Source organism: Ctenocephalides felis, unplaced genomic scaffold (assembly GCF_003426905.1).
Source record: "Ctenocephalides felis isolate EL2017-DRISC unplaced genomic scaffold, ASM342690v1 CF-g0.4_SCAFFOLD_01886, whole genome shotgun sequence".
Lineage (NCBI taxonomy): Eukaryota > Metazoa > Arthropoda > Insecta > Siphonaptera > Pulicidae > Ctenocephalides > Ctenocephalides felis.
The window spans coordinates 59,949,702-59,975,046 of NW_020538040.1; the positions used below are offsets into that span (position 1 = coordinate 59,949,702).

The 25,345-nt window shown below is 29.3% G+C and overlaps 1 protein-coding gene across 1 annotated transcript in view; it reads left to right on the forward strand.

The window, feature by feature from the left end:
• Nucleotides 1-9,199: 9,199 nt before the first annotated feature.
• Nucleotides 9,200-25,345, forward strand: part of LOC113377953 — a 191,741-nt gene continuing 175,595 nt past the window's right edge. The window contains exon 1 of the mRNA XM_026618421.1: nucleotides 9,200-9,308. Coding sequence (XP_026474206.1) covers nucleotides 9,284-9,308 — 25 coding nt within the window. The 5' untranslated portion in view covers nucleotides 9,200-9,283. The remainder of the gene's footprint in view (nucleotides 9,309-25,345) is intronic.

Here is a 25,345-nt window from a genome sequence, read left to right on the forward strand (position 1 = left end):
TAATGTTAGACAGTGATAAAAATTCAAATATTTGTTACTATTTACTGAATTAATAAACTTGCATTAAAGCTTCTATAAGTTATTAGTTTTCTAGCATTCTTAATACAACTCATTGTCACTACATATAGTTTTTAAATTCATGGTGCTATGCATGTATTGTACTAGATATTGTAAATAATACATAACTTTTTTTGTGAAATACTGTTATATTTCAATATGTACTCATTTCATGAAATTGCTTTAGTGCCTTCAGATCTTATATTAAGTTCATCTCAGATCAATCAAATGCGATAGTGTAAACTGGTATTGAATCAGGAGTATGTGTTGGTGGAACTTAAGTATGTAGAAATCCTAACATAGAATTTATAGGTGCTGGCTCTTAAAAGGACGAATATCATCTTTAAACCCATGTAAGTTTTTAAACTGTTTTATTTAAATATAATTGAGAATCTATGAACAGATAGGATCTTGTTGAGATTTTATTTTTATTCTTAATTTTACTTCTATTTTCAATAAGCTTTAAGTTTTTGATAACTGGTTGGTATAATTTTTATTGCAACAATAATTTATAATAGTAGTTTCAATAATTAATATAACAAAAACAAAACTGAAAGTTTATTTTGACTAGCCAAAACTATTTGTTTGGTGCAAGCTTCTGAGATAATTTAGTTATTGAAGTTTTTCATATATAGCATTTAGTCTATGCAGTAGTTTTCAAACTAAAGCTAGACTTTTTCCCATAGAGTAAGATTTTTTAAGCGAGAAATAATCACAAATAATTTTTTTGTCATTACATTCCAAAAAACTTTTGATTATTCTGGTTATAAACTTTTAGAACAGACGAATATGCGTATCTTTTGTGCAGAGCAATTGCTTTTTCGCAATGGAAATTTCGGACTTATGGCGAAGAAGTAGCCAAACTTACCATTTTTTTCTATTATTATCAAATTATAATATTTCTTATAAAGCATTACTGACTAACTTTTGCGTTCCGTGCCAGCCAATGTTAATTTTGTAAATACCAAATTCTAACTAAATATTTCAGACTAAAACTGTGAAACTTTCGAGTTTTAGAGAGAAAATAATATTATTGCATGAAGGCCTTATTTTTCGTCTGGTGAATAGTAATTTGATATTTTTAATGTTATACTACAAAAAATGCATTAGAACGGAGCTCCAAATCGTATAAAATCTTGGCATACTAACAAAGCAAAATTTTTGAACTACTTTGATACCTACGAGGAAGCGCTGTTAGAACAATTCACTTATAATCAAAGTGAAGAAGAAGAAGATGTAGAAACATTTTAAAATTATAACAACGACGAATAAATTTAGCTGCTATGTTATATTTACTACTTTCACCTTTTACCAACCCAAATTCACAAATATTATTTTGCAATAGTTGCGAAACAAACAAAATCACAACAGCATACTGGGAAAAAAATGCACAAAGCACACTACCTCGTAGGCGTTTAAACGTACTTTTCAAAATAATATATCTTTAAAACGGTGGCTCTGAGGAAAAAAAGTATTGATGCATTTTTTGTAGATAATTTTATGATCTACAAAATTGTCTCATATAATTTTGCGATAAAATTGACCATTTAGCAGAAAATCGTTAAATCCATTTTTTTAACCTTTGACCTTGTGCCATTTTTTAGCTCGCATCGGAACGATGAGGACTTTTGAGATTTCTCTTATAATTGTATTTTAAACAATTTTGCCAAGATACAGCCCATTATGAATTATTGTAACTTTCACCCTGATTTTAGGTTAAAATTGATCGGGCTATAAGTTTAGTACAATATTTTATACATTTTTTGAACAGTATTAAATATTATAATTGTGGAAAAATGTGATTAACCATTTGCGCCCTTCTGAGGCACTCGGCAGATGAGCAACGCGAGGCCCGCTGTCTTTAATGAAGGGCGTTAAATATTTTTCTGCGGCCCAAGAATAAAGTAGTATTTTATTTATTTTATCAATATTCTTCTATCAATAAAAAATAATTATATTGTATTATTTTCTTTTTGCCTTAATTTATGTTTACATTTTTTATTCAGTATTTCTTTATTATGATATTCATTAGTATAAATCAAGCTTTTTGTAATTTTTTTATGAATGGTTTGCCATAAAATTTTAAGAATTAAATACTATCCGTGAATTAAAAAGATTGCTTACTCTTAGAATAAATTTATGTTGTCTCTGCAAAATTTAGTATTAGTTATTTTTAAGGTCTATTTTATTCGTAAATTTATCAAAAAAGTGATGGATATATAAAAAACGATATATTTTATTACGAAGTACAGCAGGTACGTTTTTGTCAGAATACTGCGCCGAGATGCTGGTAAATTGTATTTGAATCGGCGCCGAAAAAAGTTTATTTATCTGCTATTAGTCGCATTATAATTATTTATTGTTTGTATTATATTTATTTAAAAAAAATATAATTAATTATAATATATGTGTAGGGAAAATATAGACAAAATAGCAAAGCGGCCTTAATTAAAAATTGGCTAGATTTAGTAACGTTTCCGCGAATTTATAACATGAAAAAAGACATAATATCAATCCTGTCATTTGTTGAGTGTCATTGTCGCTGGAATCTTTTCAAACATGTATCGCGCCTTTAAAAGTTCATTTTGGGGATGGTTTTCTCATGTTTTTCGGGAACTTACATATTGTTATTAGCAAATATTTCAATTAAAATCAATGAACTATTGTAACGATTGGGATAGATTACGAGGCTAGTTTGTCTTAACCATTACACCACGACTATCTCAAACTAGCTGTAAGTGGAATTCTGTCTTAAGGCAATTAAGGCATCGTGCCTTAAGGCAAATTGCTGAAACTTCCCGTACCAAAAATTATTTTTTTTTAAAAACGATTAACATTTTTGAAAAAAAAATTTACTTCGAAAAAATAAGATTTTTGAGAAACTATAAATTGGACAAAAAATTACTTTTTTTTGAAAAAAAATTTTTTTAAAAAAAAAAAAAATTTAAATTTCTTTTTTTTTTGAAAAAAAAAAATGTTTTCTTTATTTTGACATATTTTGGAAGATCTGACCTTTTTTCAAAGCAATCGTACTGCTTTAACTGCATAAAGACGAAATATCAAAGCGCGTAAGCGCCGCGTCGCCGTCTAACGCTTGAACATTGGTACGGAACCCATAGGAATGTAAACAAAATTCATACTTATTGTTAAAATCTCTATAAAATATCTGATAATTTGATGTGCATATGTCTAATGATCATTTTTGACCGCCAAATGGCATTTTTTTTACTTTTTTCATTAGATCTCCGAAACCGCTAGACCTGCCTCTATGAAAATTTGGTCAATTCTTCATCTTGTCAATACAAGTAAAATGTTTCTTGACTTATTCAAATTGGACACTCCGTTCTCTTAAAAACTGAGTTACCGTTTTCGGCACTTTTTGCCCCGTATCTTTGGAACGGCTAGACCTGTCTTTGCCAAAAACTAATCAGCACGTCTCCTTATCAATACGAATCGAATGTTTTTTGAATTATTCAAATCGGTTGATCCGTGTTCCCAAAATCGTCGACGAAAATTTGTATCCGCACATACATACACACACGCACATACATACATACATACACACACACACACACACACACACACATACATCCATTTTTCTAAGGTATGCCAAAATGTTCAGAAACCTCTGAAACGCAAAGATATATAAAAATTTTCATTTTCGATTTTTTTGCGATTACTATAACTATCCCTACGGGAAGTTAAAAAATGTTTTTTTCCCAAAATTGTTTCGTCAGAACAAGCAGAAAGTTTTTTTAATCATTCCAATCGGACGCTTAGTTCTCTCAAAAACTGCAATTTTTTACACATTTTTGCACAATATCTCCAAAACAACTAGACCTGGCTTTACCAAAAACTAATAACCACTTCTCCCAATCATTACAAATTGAATGTTTTTTAGATCTTTCAAATCCGATACTCCGTTCTCTCAAAAACTCGATTTGGATCTTCTGCACTCTTTGCTCCGTATCTCTGTAACGGCTGGACTTGCCTTTGCCAAAAACTAATCAACACATCTCCCTATCAATAGGAATCGAAAGGTAAATGAATCATTCGAATCGGTTGATCGGTGCGCCCGAAAACGTCGACAGAAAAATTTGTATCCACATAAACTCACACATCCATTTTTTCTGAGGTATATCAAAATGTTCAGAAACCTCTGAAACGCGAAGAAATGCAAAAAAAAAATATTCTTAATTTTCGGCCCATTACTATAACTTAAATTATACTATAGAACTATACTGAAGAGCAAATTAAATATCTCATTAATTTAAAAAAGATGAAACTTGTAATGAAACCAACAGAAATTCATCTTGAAATGTGAAATAGAACTCTACTGACGAGCAAATTTATTATTGACCCAAAATATGAAAAAGGACTGTACTGACGAGCACACGAATTAGCAGCTGAGAACATGAAAAAAATTTACTAAAAACCTTTAGTAGTAACCTGAAATATAAAAAAGGACTCTACTGACAAGCAAATTAAATATCAGACTAAAGTATCAAAAAAGGACTCTACTGACGAGTAAATTGATTACCAGACTAGAAAATAAATAAAGGACTCTACTGACGAGCAAATTTAATATTGACCCAAGATATAAAAAAGGACTCTACTGACGAGCAAATTAAATATCAGATAAGACGATAAAGAAATGGCTCTACTGACAAACAAAATAGTAGCATAGGAAATGCAAATGAGACTTTATTAACGAGCAAAGTAGATTTCTAGTAGAGGTAGAATTCTAGGTAGAGTAGATTTCTAGGTAGAAATTTTCTACCTATATGAAAAAGAAAACTCTACCGATGAACAAAATTAACTTTAAAAAAAGAACTCTGCTAACAATCAAATTAAATATAGACCCTGAAAGACAAATAGATGATTTTACTATCGAGCAAATTAAATATCAACACAATAGACTAAAAGAGGATTCGATGAGCAAACTGAAAATTGACCTAAAGTAATAAATAGGACTCTACTGACGAGTAAACAAAACTGCAAGCTTGGGTATAAAATAAAGAAGAACTGATGAGCAAACTCAAATTTTGCAAAAAAAAAATGACTTTATTCACAAATAAACAAAATCCCAACTTTAACAGAAAAATCAAATTCAGTATTGGCCTGAAATATAAAAAAGGACTTTACTGACGAGCAAATTAAATATCAGACTAAAAGGTAAACTAGCTGTAAGTGGAATTCTGTCTTAAGATTTTTGAGAAACTATAAATTGGACAAAAAATTACTTTTTTTTGAAAAAAAATTTTTTTAAAAAAAAAAAAAATTTAAATTTCTTTTTTTTTTGAAAAAAAAAATGTTTTCTTTATTTTGACATATTTTGGAAGATCTGACCTTTTTTCAAAGCAATCGTACTGCTTTAACTGCATAAAGACGAAATATCAAAGCGCGTAAGCGCCGCGTCGCCGTCTAACGCTTGAACATTGGTACGGAACCCATAGGAATGTAAACAAAATTCATACTTATTGTTAAAATCTCTATAAAATATCTGATAATTTGATGTGCATATGTCTAATGATCATTTTTGACCGCCAAATGGCATTTTTTTTTACTTTTTTCATTAGATCTCCGAAACCGCTAGACCTGCCTTTATGAAATTTGGTCAATTCTTCATCTTGTCAATACAAGTAAAATGTTTTTTGACTTATTCAAATTGGACACTCCGTTCTCTTAAAAACTGAGTTACCGTTTTCGGCACTTTTTGCCCCGTATCTTTGGAACGGCTAGACCTGTCTTTGCCAAAAACTAATCAGCACGTCTCCTTATCAATACGAATCGAATGTTTTTTGAATTATTCAAATCGGTTGATCCGTGTTCCCGAAATCGTCGACGAAAATTTGTATCCGCACATACATACACACACGCACATACATACATACATACACACACACACACACACACACACACACACACACACACACATACATCCATTTTTTCTAAGGTATGCCAAAATGTTCAGAAACCTCTGAAACGCAAAGATATATAAAAATTTTCATTTTCGATTTTTTTGCGATTACTATAACTATCCCTACGGGAAGTTAATAATAATGCATAATTATCTACTTTCCGTGGGGTAAGTTATAGAAATAGCGAAAAAATCGAAAATATTTTTTTTACATACCTTTACGTTACAAAAGTTTCTGAATATTTTGGCATACCTTAGGAAAAATTCATGTATGTGTGTGAGTGTGTGTGCGGATACACATTTTTTCGACTATTTTGAGAACACGTTTCAACCGATTTGAATAGTTAAAAAAAACATTCGATTCGCATTAATGGGGAGACGTGCTGATTAGTTTTTAGTAAAAAGTGATTCAGTTTTTTTAATTATTCAAAAAACATTTTTTGTATTGACGATACGAAAAACTGATTAACATTTTGGGAAGATAGGTCCAAAGTAAGTAATAGTGCATGGCATCGTGCCATACTTTCCGTACCGTAATAAAATGTTCGAGGAGTATTAAATGTTTTCAAATAGATTATTATAAATAAATACTGTAACATTGTCTAATAAAATAAGAATAATATAAACTGAATTGCAACGTTAAAAAAATTTATTTAAAGTATATAAGTGAGCTTCAGCAAGAAGTAAAATTGAAAAATAAGAGAACTTTAGCAAGAATTAAAATTAAAATCTGACTTATTTTCGATATACAAAAAAAAAAATCAAAAATTGTCAAATTGTTTTGTCAACACAAGCAGAAAGTTTTCTGAGTCATTTAAATCGGATGCTCCGTTCTCTCAAAATCTCGATTTCTATTTTCTGTATCTTTGCCTTGTATCTCCGTAACGGCTGGACCTGCCTTTGCCAAATATTATTCAGCACATCTATCAATATGAATCGAATGTTTTTTGAAGCATTCAAATCGGTTCATTCGTGCGTCCGAAAACGTGAAAGAAAAAATGCGGACATACAAAACACAATGTTCAATAAAATGTTCAGAAACCTTCAAAACATGAAGATAGGCAAAAAATTTTATTTTGAATTTTCGGCCAATTAACTATCCTACGGGAAGTTAAAAAAATGCCATTTCGGTCAAAAACGATAATTAGACATATCAACATTAAAAGATATTTAATAGAGATTTTAACTCTTTCGTTACTAGTGCTTAGTATGTATGTATTATGAACATATGAAACAGTATTATCTGAATTGGACCTAATAAAATATAGATATGAGAAAATTTCAAGGTAATGTTGTAATAGCAAAAACCAAAAACTACCACGTTTTTAGGCGCGGTGCACCGTTCAGTGTTGTCACTCCAGCGGAATGGATTGCCGTGAGGAAAGGGTTAATTTTTAACTTCCCGTAGGGCAAGTTATAGTAATCTCAAAAAAATCGAAAATTAAATTTTTATATATCTTTACGTTTCAAAACCTTCTGAACATTTTGGAATACCTTAGAAAAAAGGGATGTATGTGTGTGTGTGCGCGTATGTGTGTGTGTTCGGATATGAATTTTCGTTTTCGAGAACACAGATGAAGCGATTTAAATAATTCAAAAAACATTCGATTTGTATTGATAAGGAGACGTGCTGATTAGCTTTTGGCAAAGGCAGCTCTAGCCGTTCCGAAGATAAGGGGCAAAAAGTGTCAAAAACGGTAACTCAGTTTTTAAGAGAACGGAGCGTCCGATTTGAATAATTCAAAAACATTTTACTTGTATTAACAAGATGAAGAACTGATCAAATTTTCATGAAGGCAGGTCTAGCGGTTTCGGAGATCTAGTAAAAAAAAAAGTAAAAAAAATGCCATTTGGCGATCAAAAATGATCATTAGACATATGCACATCAAATTATCAGATATTTTATAGAGATTTTAACAATAGGTATGAATTTTGTTTACATTCCTATGGGTTCCGTATCAATGTTCATCCGTTAGACTGCGGCGCGGCGCTTACGCGTTTCGATATTTCGTCTCTATGTAGTTAAAGCAGTACGATTGCTTTGAAAAAAAGTTTAGATCTTGCAAAATATGTCAAAATAAAGAAAACATTTTTTTTCAAAAAAAAAAAATTAAAAAAAAAAAAAATTTTATAATAAAAAATAATAATTTTTGGTACGGGACGTTCCAGCAATTTGCCTTAAGGGACGATGCCTTAATTGCCTTAAGACACAATTCCACTTACAGCTAGTTTTACATTCCTATGGGTTCCGTACCAATGTTTATCCGATAGACGGCGGCGCGGCACTTACGCGCTTTGACATTTCGTCTCTATGCAATTAAAGCAGTACGATTGCTTTGAAAAAAAGTTCAGAAGTTCCAAAATATTTCAAAATAAATTTTTGTTCAAAAAGTTTTTTTTTTCAAAAAAAAGAAATTTGTTGTCAAAAATTTATAGTTTCTCAAAAATCTATTTTTTTAGAGTATTTTTTTTTTTAAATGTTAATTTAAAAAAAAAAAAAATTGGTACGGGAAGTTCCAGCAATTTGTCTTAAGGCACGATGCCTTGCGCCCTACTAGTTTTTTATTTAGTTACAACTGCAAAATAATATAACATCCAGTAACATAAGTGAAAAAGGGGGGTTAATAATAAGTACAAATTTTGTTGACATTTCTATGGGTTCCTTACTAATGTCTTTATTAGACATTAGACTAGATTGTGAAATTTTTCATAAAAGTGAAGTTTTTCAAAAATTTCAAAATTCTGAAAAATCGATTTTTTTAGTTATCAAAAAAATGTAAAGTTTCAGTTTTAAGCACGGAAACTTCCAGTAATTTGCCTTAAGGCACGATGCCATGCACCACTAGTATTGAAATATTAGTTCGTAGAGAAGTAATACCGTAGACTTGAATGAGACATATGAAATGACTGTCCGTCCGTCCGTCTGTCCATGCACAGGGCACACTGCACAGTACAGTAGCGCCGATTAGCGTGAACATTCGGTAGAGGGAGAAGAATAACAGAGTACCTCCGTCCTCCGTCGTCTCGCATGGCGAAGTTGATGTTCGCCAGTTCGCTTGATCGTTGATCGTTTCAGTTTGTTGTTTACTTTCGGTAGGGAAGGACGGTGTGCGGCGTGCGTTCGGTTGTCGAATTCGGTTTCGCACGTTTCTTGCATTTGCATGGACGAATTCATTTCATTTTGATCGTCGTTGTTACTGTGTTAATTATTAAAAAATTAGAAAAAAAATGATTGGTGTTTGTAAAAGTGAATAGTGAATATGATTTAAACGATAGTTCATAAATTGTGTATTTCAAATTGTTACAATGGTACATGGAATGACAGAGTTTGGTAAGTTTGGACAATTTTTAAAATATTTTGTTTATAATAATTTGTTGTATTGTACGATATTATATTAATATATAGAAATTATATATAATTAATCATTAATAATATTATTCTAAAAATAAGCATAATATATATACTTGATTGTATATATATTTGATTGATGACTCCTGGATTTTTTCATAAATTTATTTATTTTTGTCTTCCGAACATTCAATCCAAACTGATTCCAACTGACTTCGATAACTGTGTATGGCATCGTGCCTTAAGGCAAATTGCTGGAACTTCCCGTACCATAACGAAATGTTCGAGGAATATCGAATGTTTTCAAATAGATTATTTTAAATATTGTAACATAGTCTAATATTTATAAGAATTATATAAACTGAATTGCAAAGTTGAAATTATTTGTTTAAATTATATTAGTACTTTAGTTAGAATTAAAATTAAAATCTAAATTATTTTCGATATACAAAAAAAATAGTTTTGAAAAAATAATTGCAACAAAAATTTTATCCAAAAGCAATTATTTTGCTAAAAGAAGCAGAAAGTTCTTTGAATCATTCAAATCGGACGCTTAGTCTCTCAAAAACTGCCATTTTTTGCACATTTAGCTCTGTATCTCCGAAACCGCTGGACCTGCGTTGCCAAAAACTAATCACCACTTCTCCCCGTCATTACGCATTGAATGTTTTTTGAATCATTCAAATCCGATCTCTCAAAAACTCGATTTTTATTTTCTACATTTTTTGCTCCGTATCTCCAAAACGGCTGGATCTGCCTTTGCCAAAAATCAACCCATCAACTAATCAGCACATCTCTCTATCAATGGGAATCGAATGTTTTTAGAACCATTCAAATCGATTGATCCGTGCGCCCGAAAACGTGGACCAAAAATTGTATCACACACGTTCCTTTTTTGACACACACACGTCCCTTTTTTCTGAGGTATGCCAAAATGTTCAGAAACCTTCAAAACGTGTAGAAATGTAAAAATTTTCAATTTCGATTTTTGGACGATTATAATAACTTACCCTACGGGAAGTTAAAAAAAACTTACTGCCTCCAGCAGAAATAATATTGGAATGAACAGTTATTATGTGCGTTTTCATTAAACAATTTTTTATGCACCATTTTTTTGTATTTTTCTGGGTTTGACTGCTGAATCATGACACAAATTGAGTGTCGAAACGTATAATAAAGAATTGTTTCTATATTAACTTTTTCTCAATTCGACGAATAAGCTGCAATTTATTAACTTCCTTTAATGTTTTCATCAAAAAATTCGATTCGCTAATTTTGTTTTCTCGACGTTTCAAGCCATTCTGAATCGATTGAGACCAAATTTGGAAAAAGTATGTGTGCGTGCGCGCGCGTGTATGTGTGTGTGTATGTGTGTGTGTGTGAACAGATTTTTTCTAATATGTTTCAACGTCGACAAAACTATATATATATATATATATATATATATATATATAACTAATGACTAACTTGTATAATAAATTAAATCTCTTAATTTTACATTCTTACTTTGAACAAGTTTTTCATCCCCAGGAGTCCTTTTTTACCACGCAGGTAAATAAAAAACTTACAACTATTTTCTAAACCGAAAAAAAATATATATTAAACCTAAATGATCGTTTTTCTATCTTTAAATTATTCATTTAATTAAATATTTGATCTTTAGTTAAAAATTCTTTTTAAATAGAAAATATGAAGATACTCAATTTAATGGAATATTTTATGTGCCAAAAACATCATTTAAACATCGCCTTTATATCACCCTACATCACTTATAAATGCAATTTGCGCAACCTTTTCGCAAAATCCCTATTTCTATCATCAGAACACATATTTTAGTTTCTACTTAATATTATAGATAATATGGCACTAATAACCTCTAAGTGGCCGTAACTTGATTTTCTTCATCAGCAAAACTTGAGAACCAGGCTATAATTGAAAATATGTGCCCAGAAGGGAATCTTTTGACATAAAAAAAACATTGAAGAAACGAAACCCAAACATCCGCTGAAATATGAAACTACTGTGCTCTAATTTCCAATTCTGTATAAAAATTTAAACGTATTTATGAAAATATTTTGTTCGTGGTAAACATTTGATGATCGTAGCTGTAATATGAATATTAGGTATTGTTATTTCATTTAAAATTTCTGTAGTCTTCACGACTGAAATGCAATAATTTGTTGTTTTTTTTCGTTTTTGAGAAAACGGTTTTAATAATTCAAGAAACATTTTACTTGTATAGACAAAATGAAGAACTGATGAAAGTTTTAGGGAGGCAGGTCGAGCGATTTCGGATATCGAGTGTAAATCGAAAAAAAGTATGCTTTTGGTGGTGAAAATGATCATCAGACATATGCACATCAAATTATCAGATATTTTATAGATATTTTAAAAATAAGTATAATTAATATCACTTACATTTCTACGGGGACGCTGCACGATTGCTTTGAAAAAAAAAAAGTTCTCATCTCATTTTTGTCAGTTTTTTTTTTAAATTTTAATTTTCTCGGTGCGAAAAGTTTCTGCAATTTGCCTTAAGGCACGATGCCATGCATGACTAGTTGTTTTTTAATTTGATGTTAAAGAAGAAATCGGCAGACATGTAAAAAATACGTATGTAAAAAAGAGAAGTTCAAAATGTGGTAACCATTTCATGTTTTGATTATAAATTTTTGTTGTTGTGTTTGTCAAATGTTTACAGTTCGTTCATTGAAACCGAAACACGGCACCAATATTGTTTATCTTAGTATTATTTTCTTCATATCTATTACCATTTGCTTTCCCGTGGATTAGTGGTTAGAATTATGTGCTCTCAATCAGAGGTAACAGGTTTGATACCCGACTCGGACAGCCTGATGTCAAGCAGTAGTGACATTTTAATGGTTTTCACTTGGAAGTATATAACATATGTTTTCAAGTGTAAATATTCTTTACCCAGGATTGCTGCAGCCAATAAAGAGTTATAGTACTTTTTCTAATATTAAATTCATCATAAAGAGATAGGCCAACTGTTGTGTTGCTATTTAAAGTCACGTCATTAAAAAGTCATCACAACAAGCTTTTGGTACTAAGGTTTTGATAATATATAAAATCTATTATTATTAATTAATATTATATTATTATATTATTATTAATAATATATAAAATCTATTATTATCAGTTTTTTTTATTTATATGGTATTTTGTTTATTTACCTTCATTTACTTTTTTAACTTTCCGTAGGGTAAGATTTAGTAATGGGCCGCAAATTGAAAATGAAAATTTTTGCATATCTTCACGTTTCAGTGGTTTTTGAACATTTTGACATACCCCCAAAAAAATCGATGTGTGCTTTGTGTTTTGTGTGTCATAATTTTTTCGCTCAAGTTTTCGGGCGCAGGGATCAACCGATTTGAATGGTTCAAAAAACATTCGATTCCTATTGATAGGGAGATGTGATGATTAGTTTTTGGCAAAGGCAGGACCAGCCATTTTAAAGATACAATGCTAAATGTACAAAAAATGGCAGTTTTTGAGAGAACTAAGCATCTGGTTTGAATGATTCAAAAAACTTTCTGCTTGTGTTGACAAAACAATTGCTTTTGGAAAAAAACTTATTTTATTTTTTTTTAATTTTTTGACAAAACGATTGCTTTTGGAAAAAAATTATTTTTATATATATATTTTTTTGTATATTGAAAAAAATATTTTCAGATTTTAATTTGAATTCTGGCTAAAGTTCTAAAGCTCACTTATATACTTTAAATAAATAATTTTAACTTTGTAATTTAGTTTATATAATTCTTATAAATAGTCTTACAACAGTATTTTATCAATCTAATTTATTTGAAAACATTTAATATTTCTTGAACATTGCGTTCCGGTACGGGAAGTTTCAGCAATTTGCCTTAAGGCACAATGCCATACACCACTAGTTATTGGCAAGTCGTGAATTCTTTGTTCTATTTTTTATAATATTAAAAAATCGCTGAACACAAACACAATAAACCGTACAACGAAATACGTTTAATTGAAACTGTTATGGTTCAAGACATATATGCCAAAATAACAACAAAAAATTAATAATAGAATGTACATTTGTCCGCGAAACATGTAACGGTCATCATTTTTTTTCTTGAACACACCTCGTAGAGGAAACTAGTTTAGACATCTTAGAAGACTTCGATATTTATGATTGCAAAATGCTATTGAACAAAAATTGAAAAGAAAATGATTTTCATTACACTTGCAATGACTTTCTGTTTTACTAAATTTTAGTTCACTAAAAGAGTATATATATATACGAGTATATATATATATATATATATATATATATATATAAATATTTATTATCTAACATCCGAATGTATCTTTTTTATATTTATTACACACTACCATAAAAAGTCAAAAGTTTCTCATCATTTGTACCCTTTTTTATCAAACATTATACCTGAATTCTACGTTTTAGAGGTTTTTATGCGCCTAAATGTTTAACATCTGTTGATATCTAACTAGACTGGTCATTGCCTAAAATATACAATGTTACCCTTCGAATTTAATAGATTAGGAAGTTTAATCGAATTTTTAAGAGCTTTCTGAGAATAGCTGTTCTTATCAAAAAAAAGTTATCATCTGTAAGACAAACTCACTAGTCAAAGAGATTAGGAAGTCAATAATTTAGAGAAAATCTTTTAAAAAAAACTTAAAATATATAACAACTTTCTTTTATAAATTTAATACTAGGATTCTTGGATGTTTAAATCTTAAAAAAAACTTTATTGCAAATTTTGTAATGGTTTAACATTACAAAATTTGCAATAAAGTTTTGGTTTTTCGCCACGTAATTATAGAATTTATTATTTAAAAGCTCTCCTTTGTTAACTCAGGTTGTTGGGTTATAATTTAATCCTTGTAGCTGTGGACTGTATTAAACTATCATTTGTTTGTATATTATGTATTTGTTGCAGTTCTTATTACAATCACTGATTTGTCACTAAGTTATAATGAAAGAAGATATATTTATTTATTATTTATTATACATGTTGTTTCGCGGACTTTACTTTTAGAAGTGGACAATCGTTCCATTAAACTCTCTGCTAACTCCTCTACCAGGAGTAGCAACCATTTCGCGTAAAAGCTTAATGCCATGAAGATTGTCACCTTCATGCCCAATATAATAAAACGAAACTACGTCCGAACAGTTTTATAAAAAACAGGGGAGTTTAGTACGAAATGGTTAGAAATCACTGATTTGCTGTATAAATTTAATTAGAATATACAATTCAGTTATCACCTTTTTTTGTCAAATTAGGTTTACAGCAGCTTATTATATTATTAGACTATTGATGAAGCTGTTAATTAATAGTTATAATGTATCATACTCCACTAATTATACCGTTTGACGATTTATCAAGTTCACTAATTCATTAATTGAATTTTTTTCAATAAAATGCAGAAATAACAGTACTATTATCATATGCACGAGATGTAAAAATGAGAAAATGTTTACTACCTCATTAGAAGTAGTTTTTGCTTTAAATAACATATATAATAATAAATTTTCAAAATTAATTTTTTTACAATTTTGCGAAAATCCGAAAAAAATCTAACATATTTCTTGTATGTGTTCAATCCAAATCAGTGTGAATGGAATTTCATTTAAAATGTTCAGAATCTAAATTTCCAAATCAATTCCTAAAATAAAACGATTTATAATCCTCCGCCTTCCAATGCATTTGCATTATGAAGCTTACAAAACTAAATAGGTAATAAATCAAAAGTAGTCATTACATGTCAATATGCAAATCATCCTCGTCACAATACCACACATGGAAACGTGACAATTGTCATACAAGATAACATCTGTTCGAGGAATTCTGATAGACGGTATACTCCTCCTATTTCCAATAGTCGATAGTCGATAGTCAATAGTCAATAGTCAATACTTCATTAATGATTATCGATGAAAAGCTCTGCGATTTGACCAATGACATAATCGTTTTCATTTAGCATACATCGGGCAACATCGGACAACATCGGACGGGGTCGTTATATTGAACTCCGCTACTTGACATCGTGCAACAGCGATGTCCATTTTTACTTGAAAATATAGATCAAAAACATGCCTCCAATTGATAATATACCATTTTGGGCATAGCGGTGTGAAATGGCAATGGGAAATCTCTCACACTACTTCTTCCCTGAATTGAGTTGGAGTTTAACTCAGCTGACGGACCTGCCTTCTAAGGCAGTCCTACCCATTATATCATATATAGCTCTTTTTCATCATTTTTAGATTTTCTTCTATATACTAATAATTAGAAAATTTTACATTTTCTAATATTTATTTTAAGTGATATTTGGTTTAACACTAAATTCTTTATTAGTATTTTGAATTACGTATAATGTTTTAAAAAAGTATATTACTTTTTAAGTTAATATAATATATATTTTTTTCGTATAAATATTTATTTGTCAAGAGTCTATGTGTCGAGAGTTTCACTTACATTAATAACTCATGCTTATTTCATTTTTTTAACTTCCCGAAAGGGAAATTTGTTTTTGCCAGAAAATACGATTTGCTGATTTCGTTTACTCTACGCTTCAAGTCATTCTAAATCAAAAACAATTTTACATTATGTATGTAATGAATCATCTTTTTGTATATATTTTAATTTGACTATTTTAACAAGAGTTTTACTTTCATTAACATAACTCATGCTTATTTCGTCATCATTTATTTAACTTCCGTTAAATAATATTATTTAACGTTTATTCCGTTTATTTTGCCAGAAAATCCAATTTGCTAATTTTATGTTTTCTCGACGTTTCAAGCGATTCTGAATCGTTCGTCATCAAAATTGCAAAAAGTTTGTGTGTGCCGGCCTGTTTCTTCGTAATTGTGTCTTATTTTTCTGCGATGTTTATCAAACTTTGTATGATGATAGGATTTATAATTTTAAGAACACCCTATAGACCTACGAAAAGTTGTTTAATTATAAGAAATTGGAATAATGAGTGATGTCAAAATTTCAAAATTATATCATCACAATTTTAAAAGTTGCTAAATCTTAATTCTTATTAAGTCGAATATATGCACATATAGAGAAATGTTTGGAACTTGTCTTAAATCAAAATGCCACTTACATCTAGTTATTTTAGTTTCAACATGATCTGACATATTATTAATAATGGAACCATTCAATTCAGAGAAGTTTACTTATATCAATTCAGGGAAGTTTAATATGACACATCATTATCTTTCTATCACATTGCAGTGCCCCTTCTGATTATTTTCAGTTTTCAGGTTGTATTTATTCATATGTTATTACAAATATGAAATCATGGGAATCTCTGCCGAAATTATTTGCTAAAAAAAATTTGAAGTTACAACAAAACCATTTATAGTGCATATTTATAAGAAAAGTTTGCAAGTATGTTTGCCAGTCTCTGAGATAATTCCTTGTTGATTGGCATTAAATCTGTAAGATTGAAGTATATGTCTCCTCTTCTTATTCATGAGCTTTTGTTACAGAAATCATAAATATCAACATTAAATATTCATGGACTTACTTATCTATAAGTAAATATCGTCGTCAAATTTAATATAAATGTTGAGCAGTTTAATACTATACTCGCCCTTAGTAATTTAGTGGTCGTGGCGTGTGTGGATGTTGTTAAATGGGGAATTTGAGCCTTCGTTGCCATATGTGTATTTAGACGTAGCGCTGATGGTTTTGTGGGGAAGATGTATCATTCTGCAGATTTATGAACTAACACGCCATTCCAACTTTACAATTGTTTCTCAACATTTTTAATATGATAAAATTTTTGGAAATTTTATCTAAAATTGGCAAAACATAAATGATGGTTACTATTTTTTAATGAATGTTCTAAATGTCTTCAAGTGTTGTTGCTTTACAAACTGCATTATGTTGCATATTGCACAAAGCTCATGAATTCAAAATTTATTCTGCTAAGATTTCAGTATTTCAAAATTACCAAAGTACATATAACTAGACATGATTAGATTGGCCATATGAAGTGATAAATATTTTAATGCCTTTGTTCTGTCAATTTTTAATATGATATATTTTTATAAATTTTTGATAAAATTGGCAAAACATGAATGATGGTAACTATTTTTTAATTAATGATCTAAAAGTCTTCAGACATTGTTGCTTTACAAACTGCAGTTTGTTGCATATTGCACAAAGCTCATGAAATCAAAATTTATTCTAAGATTTCAGTATTTCAAAATTAGCAAAGTGCATATAACAAGACATGATTAGATTGGCCATATGTTTTTGTTTTATTTTTTTTATATGACTTATAAATAAGATTGCCATACGTACTGGTTTGGCCGGGACAGTCCCGGATTTTCTTCTTGTGTCCCGGGTTTTATCAGAAACAATATTTGTCCCAGATTTAGATTTTTTATTCCAGATTGTCCCGGTTTTTTTTGATAATTAATAGGTAACTTAACAGAAATTATGAAAACAAACGAACAAGTGCTTTTTTTTCAAATTAATTTCGAAGAAAAATGAACAGCATTTTATACAAGGCTTAAAGGCGAAAAAGCATATAGATAAAAAGTGTAGAGTATATTATAATATCATAGATAAAACATTATTACATGTACATTATACATGAATAATAAGTTCTTACTAAAAGTTTCGTAAATCTGATTTAAAAAAATTGATTAATTTAAAAAAAAGTAAAAAGTTTTTTAATTATATCCCTAAATAGCATTTGTTATTTTAAAATCGTTTCTAAGTTATTTAGCATATAGCTCTCCCCTCAGTCCGTATTAGCATAACTAATAGTTTCCGTCCCGGTTTTGACTTAAAAAAATATGATCCTTACTTATAAAAAAATATGACCTTACTTATGAAGAACTTCAGAATCTTGTGATACTCTGGTCCTCCGATTACCAAACAATTGGATTTTATTCTCTATAACTTAGTATAATAGTAAGTAAGCATTGGAATATGCTATAACTACTGTCAAAAGACAAAAAGACATCATCTTGCTCATTTAGTATCTAAATGATCATCACGTATTTCCAAGCAATCGTTTTACTATACAGTCATCCCAATCTTTTTTTCAATGTATTTTTTTTATTAAATAAAAATATTTATCTGGCATGTAACATTCCCATCTGACTTAATGAGATAATAATATTTATTTTAAATGATATATTTTCAATTATATAATGTACTCGTAGGAAAAAATGAGATTTATGATATTTAAACTACTGCTTTTTTATTTATTGTTATTAATTAGTGTGTTCAAATACACTGGAAGTAGTGCTTTAATTCATTATCATTTAAAGTTTTGTAAAAAAAAAAAAAAAAAAATTATTGGCCTCCGCTTTACAGCATTTTTAGCGACCTACATTATTCATATTATTTTGCATCATATTCTATACAATTCTTACATATATATTTCTTATACATTCATCATATATATACTATCTCTTCTTATATCCTAATCTTCCATTCAATTTTCTTTCTACTGATTTTTATTCTTCTTGTTTCTCAATATGTTCTTCTCATCTTCTAAACTAAACTTCTTTCTTCCTTCTTACTTCTAATACAATTTTTTGTAAATATTTTGTAAATTTTAAACTGAAGGATCCGCCATCTAAAGTTTTTTTGCTGTTGACTAACATGTTTGTAACTACTGGAATTTAGCTTCCATTATTTACCGGAAGAATTGTACTTTCAAATAATCGAAGAAATTTAAAAAAATATTAATAAATTGAACTATTGAATCTTATTTATTCATACTAAAAGTCTTACTAGCTGTTATTTTATATCTCTCCGCCGAACCTAAATGCATTGTTGGCAGAAAATTTATTAGGAAAAACGATTACGGTATATGGATTGATTACACCGCTGTATTCTGCAAGCAATTACTTTTGTGAATATCGAGGGTAGGAATAACCCCTATATATTGGGAACAATGCAAAGGAAAATTGGTTTTACTTTTTCTATTCTCTGTTTAAATTCAGCTACAAACTCTACACAATAGTATACGAGATATTGCATTGGTACTTATGTTGCTATATAGTATATGCCAACTGTTGGGTCTCTACAGGCATTCCAATTTTATTATTTCAATATTGAAGTTTTAAAAATGTTTCATTGATTTTGAATTTGATATATTCTAATTTTTATATTTTTTTGTTTATGTATATGAGCAACTCATTTCAATACACTCTGAAGTATACAAATAATTATAATTTCTAAGTTTCAAAATTCAATTTTTTTTAAATTTCAGGCGACCTCATTTAGATATGAAAGCCCAAAAATACAATCAATGCATAAATAATCTAATGTTACCTTATAAGTCAATATATTCCACCAATTGTATTCATTACCTCGTTTGAATAATGCATATTATTTGAAATTTGAATTGTTTTTATGTATATCTGTTTATCTGCGCTTTTGTCGGTGTGACTAGTAATTATAATACAATTGCTTGCATCTAATAATCATAAATTTTGAAATTTGTCAATAGTAAAGCTATGCAGGGATCCCTTTCTAATATGACTCACTTGTCTAAATAACGCAACATTAGAAATATGAAAGGTGGATTGGAAGAAATTCTGATCTAGATTCTTTTCTAATATGAATAGGCGTCTCTAGAAATCATGGTTTAATATTTTATATAATTAAATTATAGATACTGAGTAATAAAAATTAAACATATCAAGACGGACTGTTAATGCAAAAATTTTCTTGTGGGCTTAGAAAACCGTTTGATCATTTTTTTGGCTAACGCATCGAAAAGATATGGATGGTGTACTGTTGGTTTGCAGAAAATGTGAATTATATTTTGAGTGCAAAAATAGCTTTTAGAATTTAGTAATAGAGCTTCTCCGTAAAGTAGTGAGTGGAGCAATGAGATTTCAATCAGAAGATCCGATACCTGTCTTAGACAGTCTGATATAAAGCAGAAGTGACATCGGATTTCACTTGGAAACGTGGATGGTGATATTTTCTCAATAGCAAATTTGAGAAATTGCTGCAAAGTTCCAATCAAAATAGCAATCATAAGGTTTGCTTTCTAATAGCGTTCAGTTTTAAATTGAGAATACTACTGAACGGATAAGCACATCGATATATTTTAAAATATTACTAAGATTATCTGTAAAAATGGGTTCAGAAATCGAAAATTGCGCTTCTAACGAACTAAAAATTGCAATAAAAGACTAGAATGCTCAATAGTGATGAATTTTTAAGCAAACGCAAACACAACATGCCGTCCATGGACGACATCCATACACACATCACATCATAAGCATGTCGTCCATAAACGACATTTGTAGCAAAAAGGTTAAAGAACATATTTTAGACATCATTTCGTTATCTTTCGTTAACAGATTAGATAAAATAAATGATCATTTATAATTAATTATTCAGTGCTTCAATTATGAATTATTTATGATGTTTCAAATGGCAAGTATCCAGGTTCAAATGTCGTTGTTTTCATGACCGCCAAGGGACGAATTAAAACTTAACCCGAAACACGAGTTATACAACATCTAGTGAAATTGGTCAACAACGAACGAACTATATCTTAAGTGGTTAAGGACCCATTTCAGGACGAGCTGGCTTAACGAGTTATGCCTTGTTCCTAAACGAGGAAGGGTTTGGGTTTGAACCCATTAAGAATTTCATATTAGGATTTAACATGGTGTGAAGCTTGTTTCATAGAATATTACAATATTTTTCTTGCTTCCTCACAACGCTAAGTTTATCGTTTTCAAACCTGGCGATACTTACATTTGAATTAGTGATTTTTTGTACAAAATTTTGTTAAATTTTTTGTACAAAAATTTCACCAGTTGTTCATTTTGTCAATACAAGTAAAATGATTTTTCAATTATTTAAATCGGACGCTCTGTTATCTCAAAAACTGAAATACCATTTTTGGCACTTTTTGTCCCGTATCTCCGAAACGATTAGACCTGCCTTTTCCAAAATCTAATCAGCCCCTCTCCTTGTCAATAGGAATCGAATGTTTTTATAATTATTCAAATCGGTTGATCCGCGTTTGCAAAATCGTCGACAAAAATTTGTATCCGCACACACATACACATACATCAATTTTTTCTAAGGTATGCCAAAATGTGCAGAAACTTCTGAAACGTAAAGATATATAAAAATTTTCAATTTTGATTTATTTGCGATTACTATAACTTACCCTACGGGAAGTTAATTATTATAATTGTAATACTTCTTATTTGTACATATTAAACTATATTCGACTATTTTTTTAAAATTATTGCTAAATGAAATAGATTATATCGCACTCTATGATTCATAATATTTGCATTTTCTGAATGTCATTAATTATTAATATGCAATGTTTATATTACTCATGGAAGACGAAGAGGAATGTCAAGAAAAGCAAATTATATGGATCATGTAGAATGTGAGTAATAAAACAAAGTAATATCTAAAGCACTGACATTCATATTCATGCAAATATAATTATACATAATTATTATATCATTTTTAAATAATTTCGAACAACATTTGATGAAATTTAATTACGTTTAATTAAATATACGTTTTAAAATTAATATAACTTTATTTTAATTTAATTTGAGCGTATTTAATTATGCACAAGCAAAAATGCGTTTGATAAAATTATTTTGTCTAAAAATATGCTGATATCAAACGAATGTGAGCTTTACGAAACAGTCATTTGATTTTAATTATTTAATTAATTATAAACATAATAAGGTGTAATTGATCATAATTAAATTTGATAATGAAAATTTAATAATAATATCAACCGAAGTCATTCTTAAGGATTTTTAACAATATTAGGTAAATATATTATTTATTATAAGAATTTTAGAATTAAAGCACTTCCTACTTGCCAGCGTTCTTACGTATTATATCGTTTAAAAATAGCAATGAGTAGGGCGGGGTACAAAGGTCCAATTTGACTTTAAGTAATTATAATGTATAAACCAAATGAACTACATCACAACACATAACACGTACCAAATAAACAACTATTAAACTATGCTCAATAAAATTCCCAGTTAATTCCTAATTATAGAAATGTGTTTTTTCACTATTTTCCCAAAATTTGTCATCTGTTCTTTTTTACCCTATAGGCTGGGTGAAAAAGGACTGGAAGGGGACAAACAGATCTAACGTCATAATTTTAAAATTAAAGGGATTTTACAAAATAATAGCTACTTCATTCAACCAATGCAACATATAAATTTCATGGGCACATTTTTTACAAAGATAACACTGTATATAACCTTGATCTGGTATTTTTTTTAGAAATATGCATCAGCAGAGTTGAAATAACAATTAATTTAAATTATCTCTTTTAAAATGGCTTTTTCTAATCTTATTTACTTTTTTATTTACTATTTTCTTTCACTTATACCTTTGCCAGGATAAAGTTTTAGTTGACCCTTTTTACACCACCCATATGTAAGCTTTTATAAAGGTTATATAAAAACATCTATTGAATCTGTTATATAACGTATACTTAAATATTATATCAAGGTTTCGTAAGCTAAACAACAGTGCTCACAACTAAAAAAACTAACTACGAAAGAATATAATTTTGTTACAGATTTCAAAACATTGCTGTTTATTTGTCGATAGAGAAGTTGCTTGATATAAGTCGATGGCTGATTACTTATCTTTTCACCTTTACTTTCAAATATTGTTATTAAAAAATTCCTAACTTCATTTGGTTTTAAGATATTGGCGGTGAACCTTTTTATTCTTATCTTAAAGTCCCGCTCTACCCTACACCAAATAAAACCTAATGGTTTTACAAAGAATTTACGTGCATTTCACGGTATTAATAAGTGTGAATTATACTATATTAAAATTATTTTTATTATTTATATTCATTTATATTATTTTATTCATAGTTTTTAATTACTTAAATATATATTCCTGTTTTCCAACTAATTGAATAAATATTCTAAAATACGAGCAACACTTATAGAGAAATATGTTATAACACTTAGTAATTAAAAATGAAATTATTAATATTATTAGAATAACTAAAAAAATTATTAATTACTAAAATAAGTAAAAAATATGACAACTTAAAGACTTAAATCAAACAATAAATAGATAGAGGTAATATATTTATAAATATATAAATAGATAGAGGTAATATATTTATAAATATATAAATAGATAGAGGTAATATATATATTAGGGTAATAGGCACCTATTAGTGCTGATAGTATTAGCACTAGCAGTCAAGCCAACTATAATTTAGTACTTTGCAATATTAAAAGTAGTTTGGTTTATTTTCTTTTTTTCTTTTACAAATTCTATTATATTTTTCACATGACATTGAATAGGTGCATAAGGTCTATAGTCCATGTAAAATTATATTGTTACCTAGACCTACATTTTGCAATAATACTTGGGTCGCATTTGAGTTTTTTATACGTGTTGAGCATGACGCACATGTTTGCACCCTAATGTTAAATCCTCCGCAGAAAGCCCAATGCAATGCATCAGCTCGATTTAGGTTCGTTCCATGTGTTAGTATTTCAAACTAAAATACGCATATTTTGACACGTTCAAATAATTTAATGTGTATGTGCTAGGGTTGAGAGAAACTTGAATAAACATCGATACTAGTGTTGTGAATTAATTTGTATTTTGGGCGGTGATACATGGGAGTTCCAAGGTAATTTTAAAATTTTATAACGCGATATGATTTTTTTTAACTATTAAACTTAAGATTTGAAAAAAAAAGAGTGCTCGTTGGGTTCATACGCGATTGAAGTAAAACTTATTTGCTACTGTACAAGATGACATTTAAGTAAAAATAGATACATCATATAACAATTTTGAATAATGTTTATTAGTAATATGGTAACACTCGTGGTGCATATATTTATTAGTGTCAATCATTATACACATTTATATAATGACAAATTATAAATTTCAAAAATATGTATAATATCACACAATGGATTATGTTAAACAATGCCTAAACAAATATTGTTTTCGCAACTCCAATCATCATGTAATAATTGTGTTTGAAGAACTTTATGTAATTAAAATTAGCATACATCCATTGACTGCTTGTATTTTTTTACTTTTTCGCTGGCGATATAATCTCATTCTTTGAACAGCTGTAATATCTGTCTTGCCTAACAAACATTTTCCATTTTAATAACTTCAAAGATTTATAGAAACTACGAATAATATAGACATAATTTCGAACCAATAAACTTACGATTAGTTCACGGAACAAATGTTTAATTTGTTATATTATTTTCACGGAACAGGCTAAAATATTCTTCTGATTCAGGCATTTTTCATTAATTCAAGACTTGTACTACGATGTAACTTTAAAATGTTTATTTATCTATGCCGATTTTCTTGTTGATATCGGTACGCATACAACGTTGATGCCGGTGCGCATACAACGATAGATCTCTATTCACATACACGACGACTAATCACAATCGACCCGTATAGAAATGATATCATCGAGAGCGAATGACGAATCATTGACACTCGACTCGGCCGTAACGCACTTCCGTTGCATTTGTACGGTTTTACACCCTAGTCGCGCCTAAAGAAGTTTTACTTCAAAAAATTATCTGATTATCTGTAGTAATCTTTTTTTCCAGTATTTTATTTACTCCGCTCATTTCTATCAATTTTCTCTAGATTGTCTTGACCATACACAATCTCATATAATCACATATTCACATTTTTACAGAACGTGCCGGAATTCTATCTAGTGACCATTTGGACATGTAACCACCACAGTTGATGTCAAATTATTATATATGTAAATAAAAATATCGATGTATAGAATCATTTACAACGAATCTTTTCATCCCTAGCTCGTACCCATTTACTTTTTTATTCCTAGCCATGATTAATAGTAATAAATAAAAACGAAACGCATGGAATGAATATTTGAGGATTCACAGTCGCATCCTCAACGACACGGGGTTCAGAATTTTTATGTAGGTTTTTGGAAAATTAAATTTTATCATGATAATA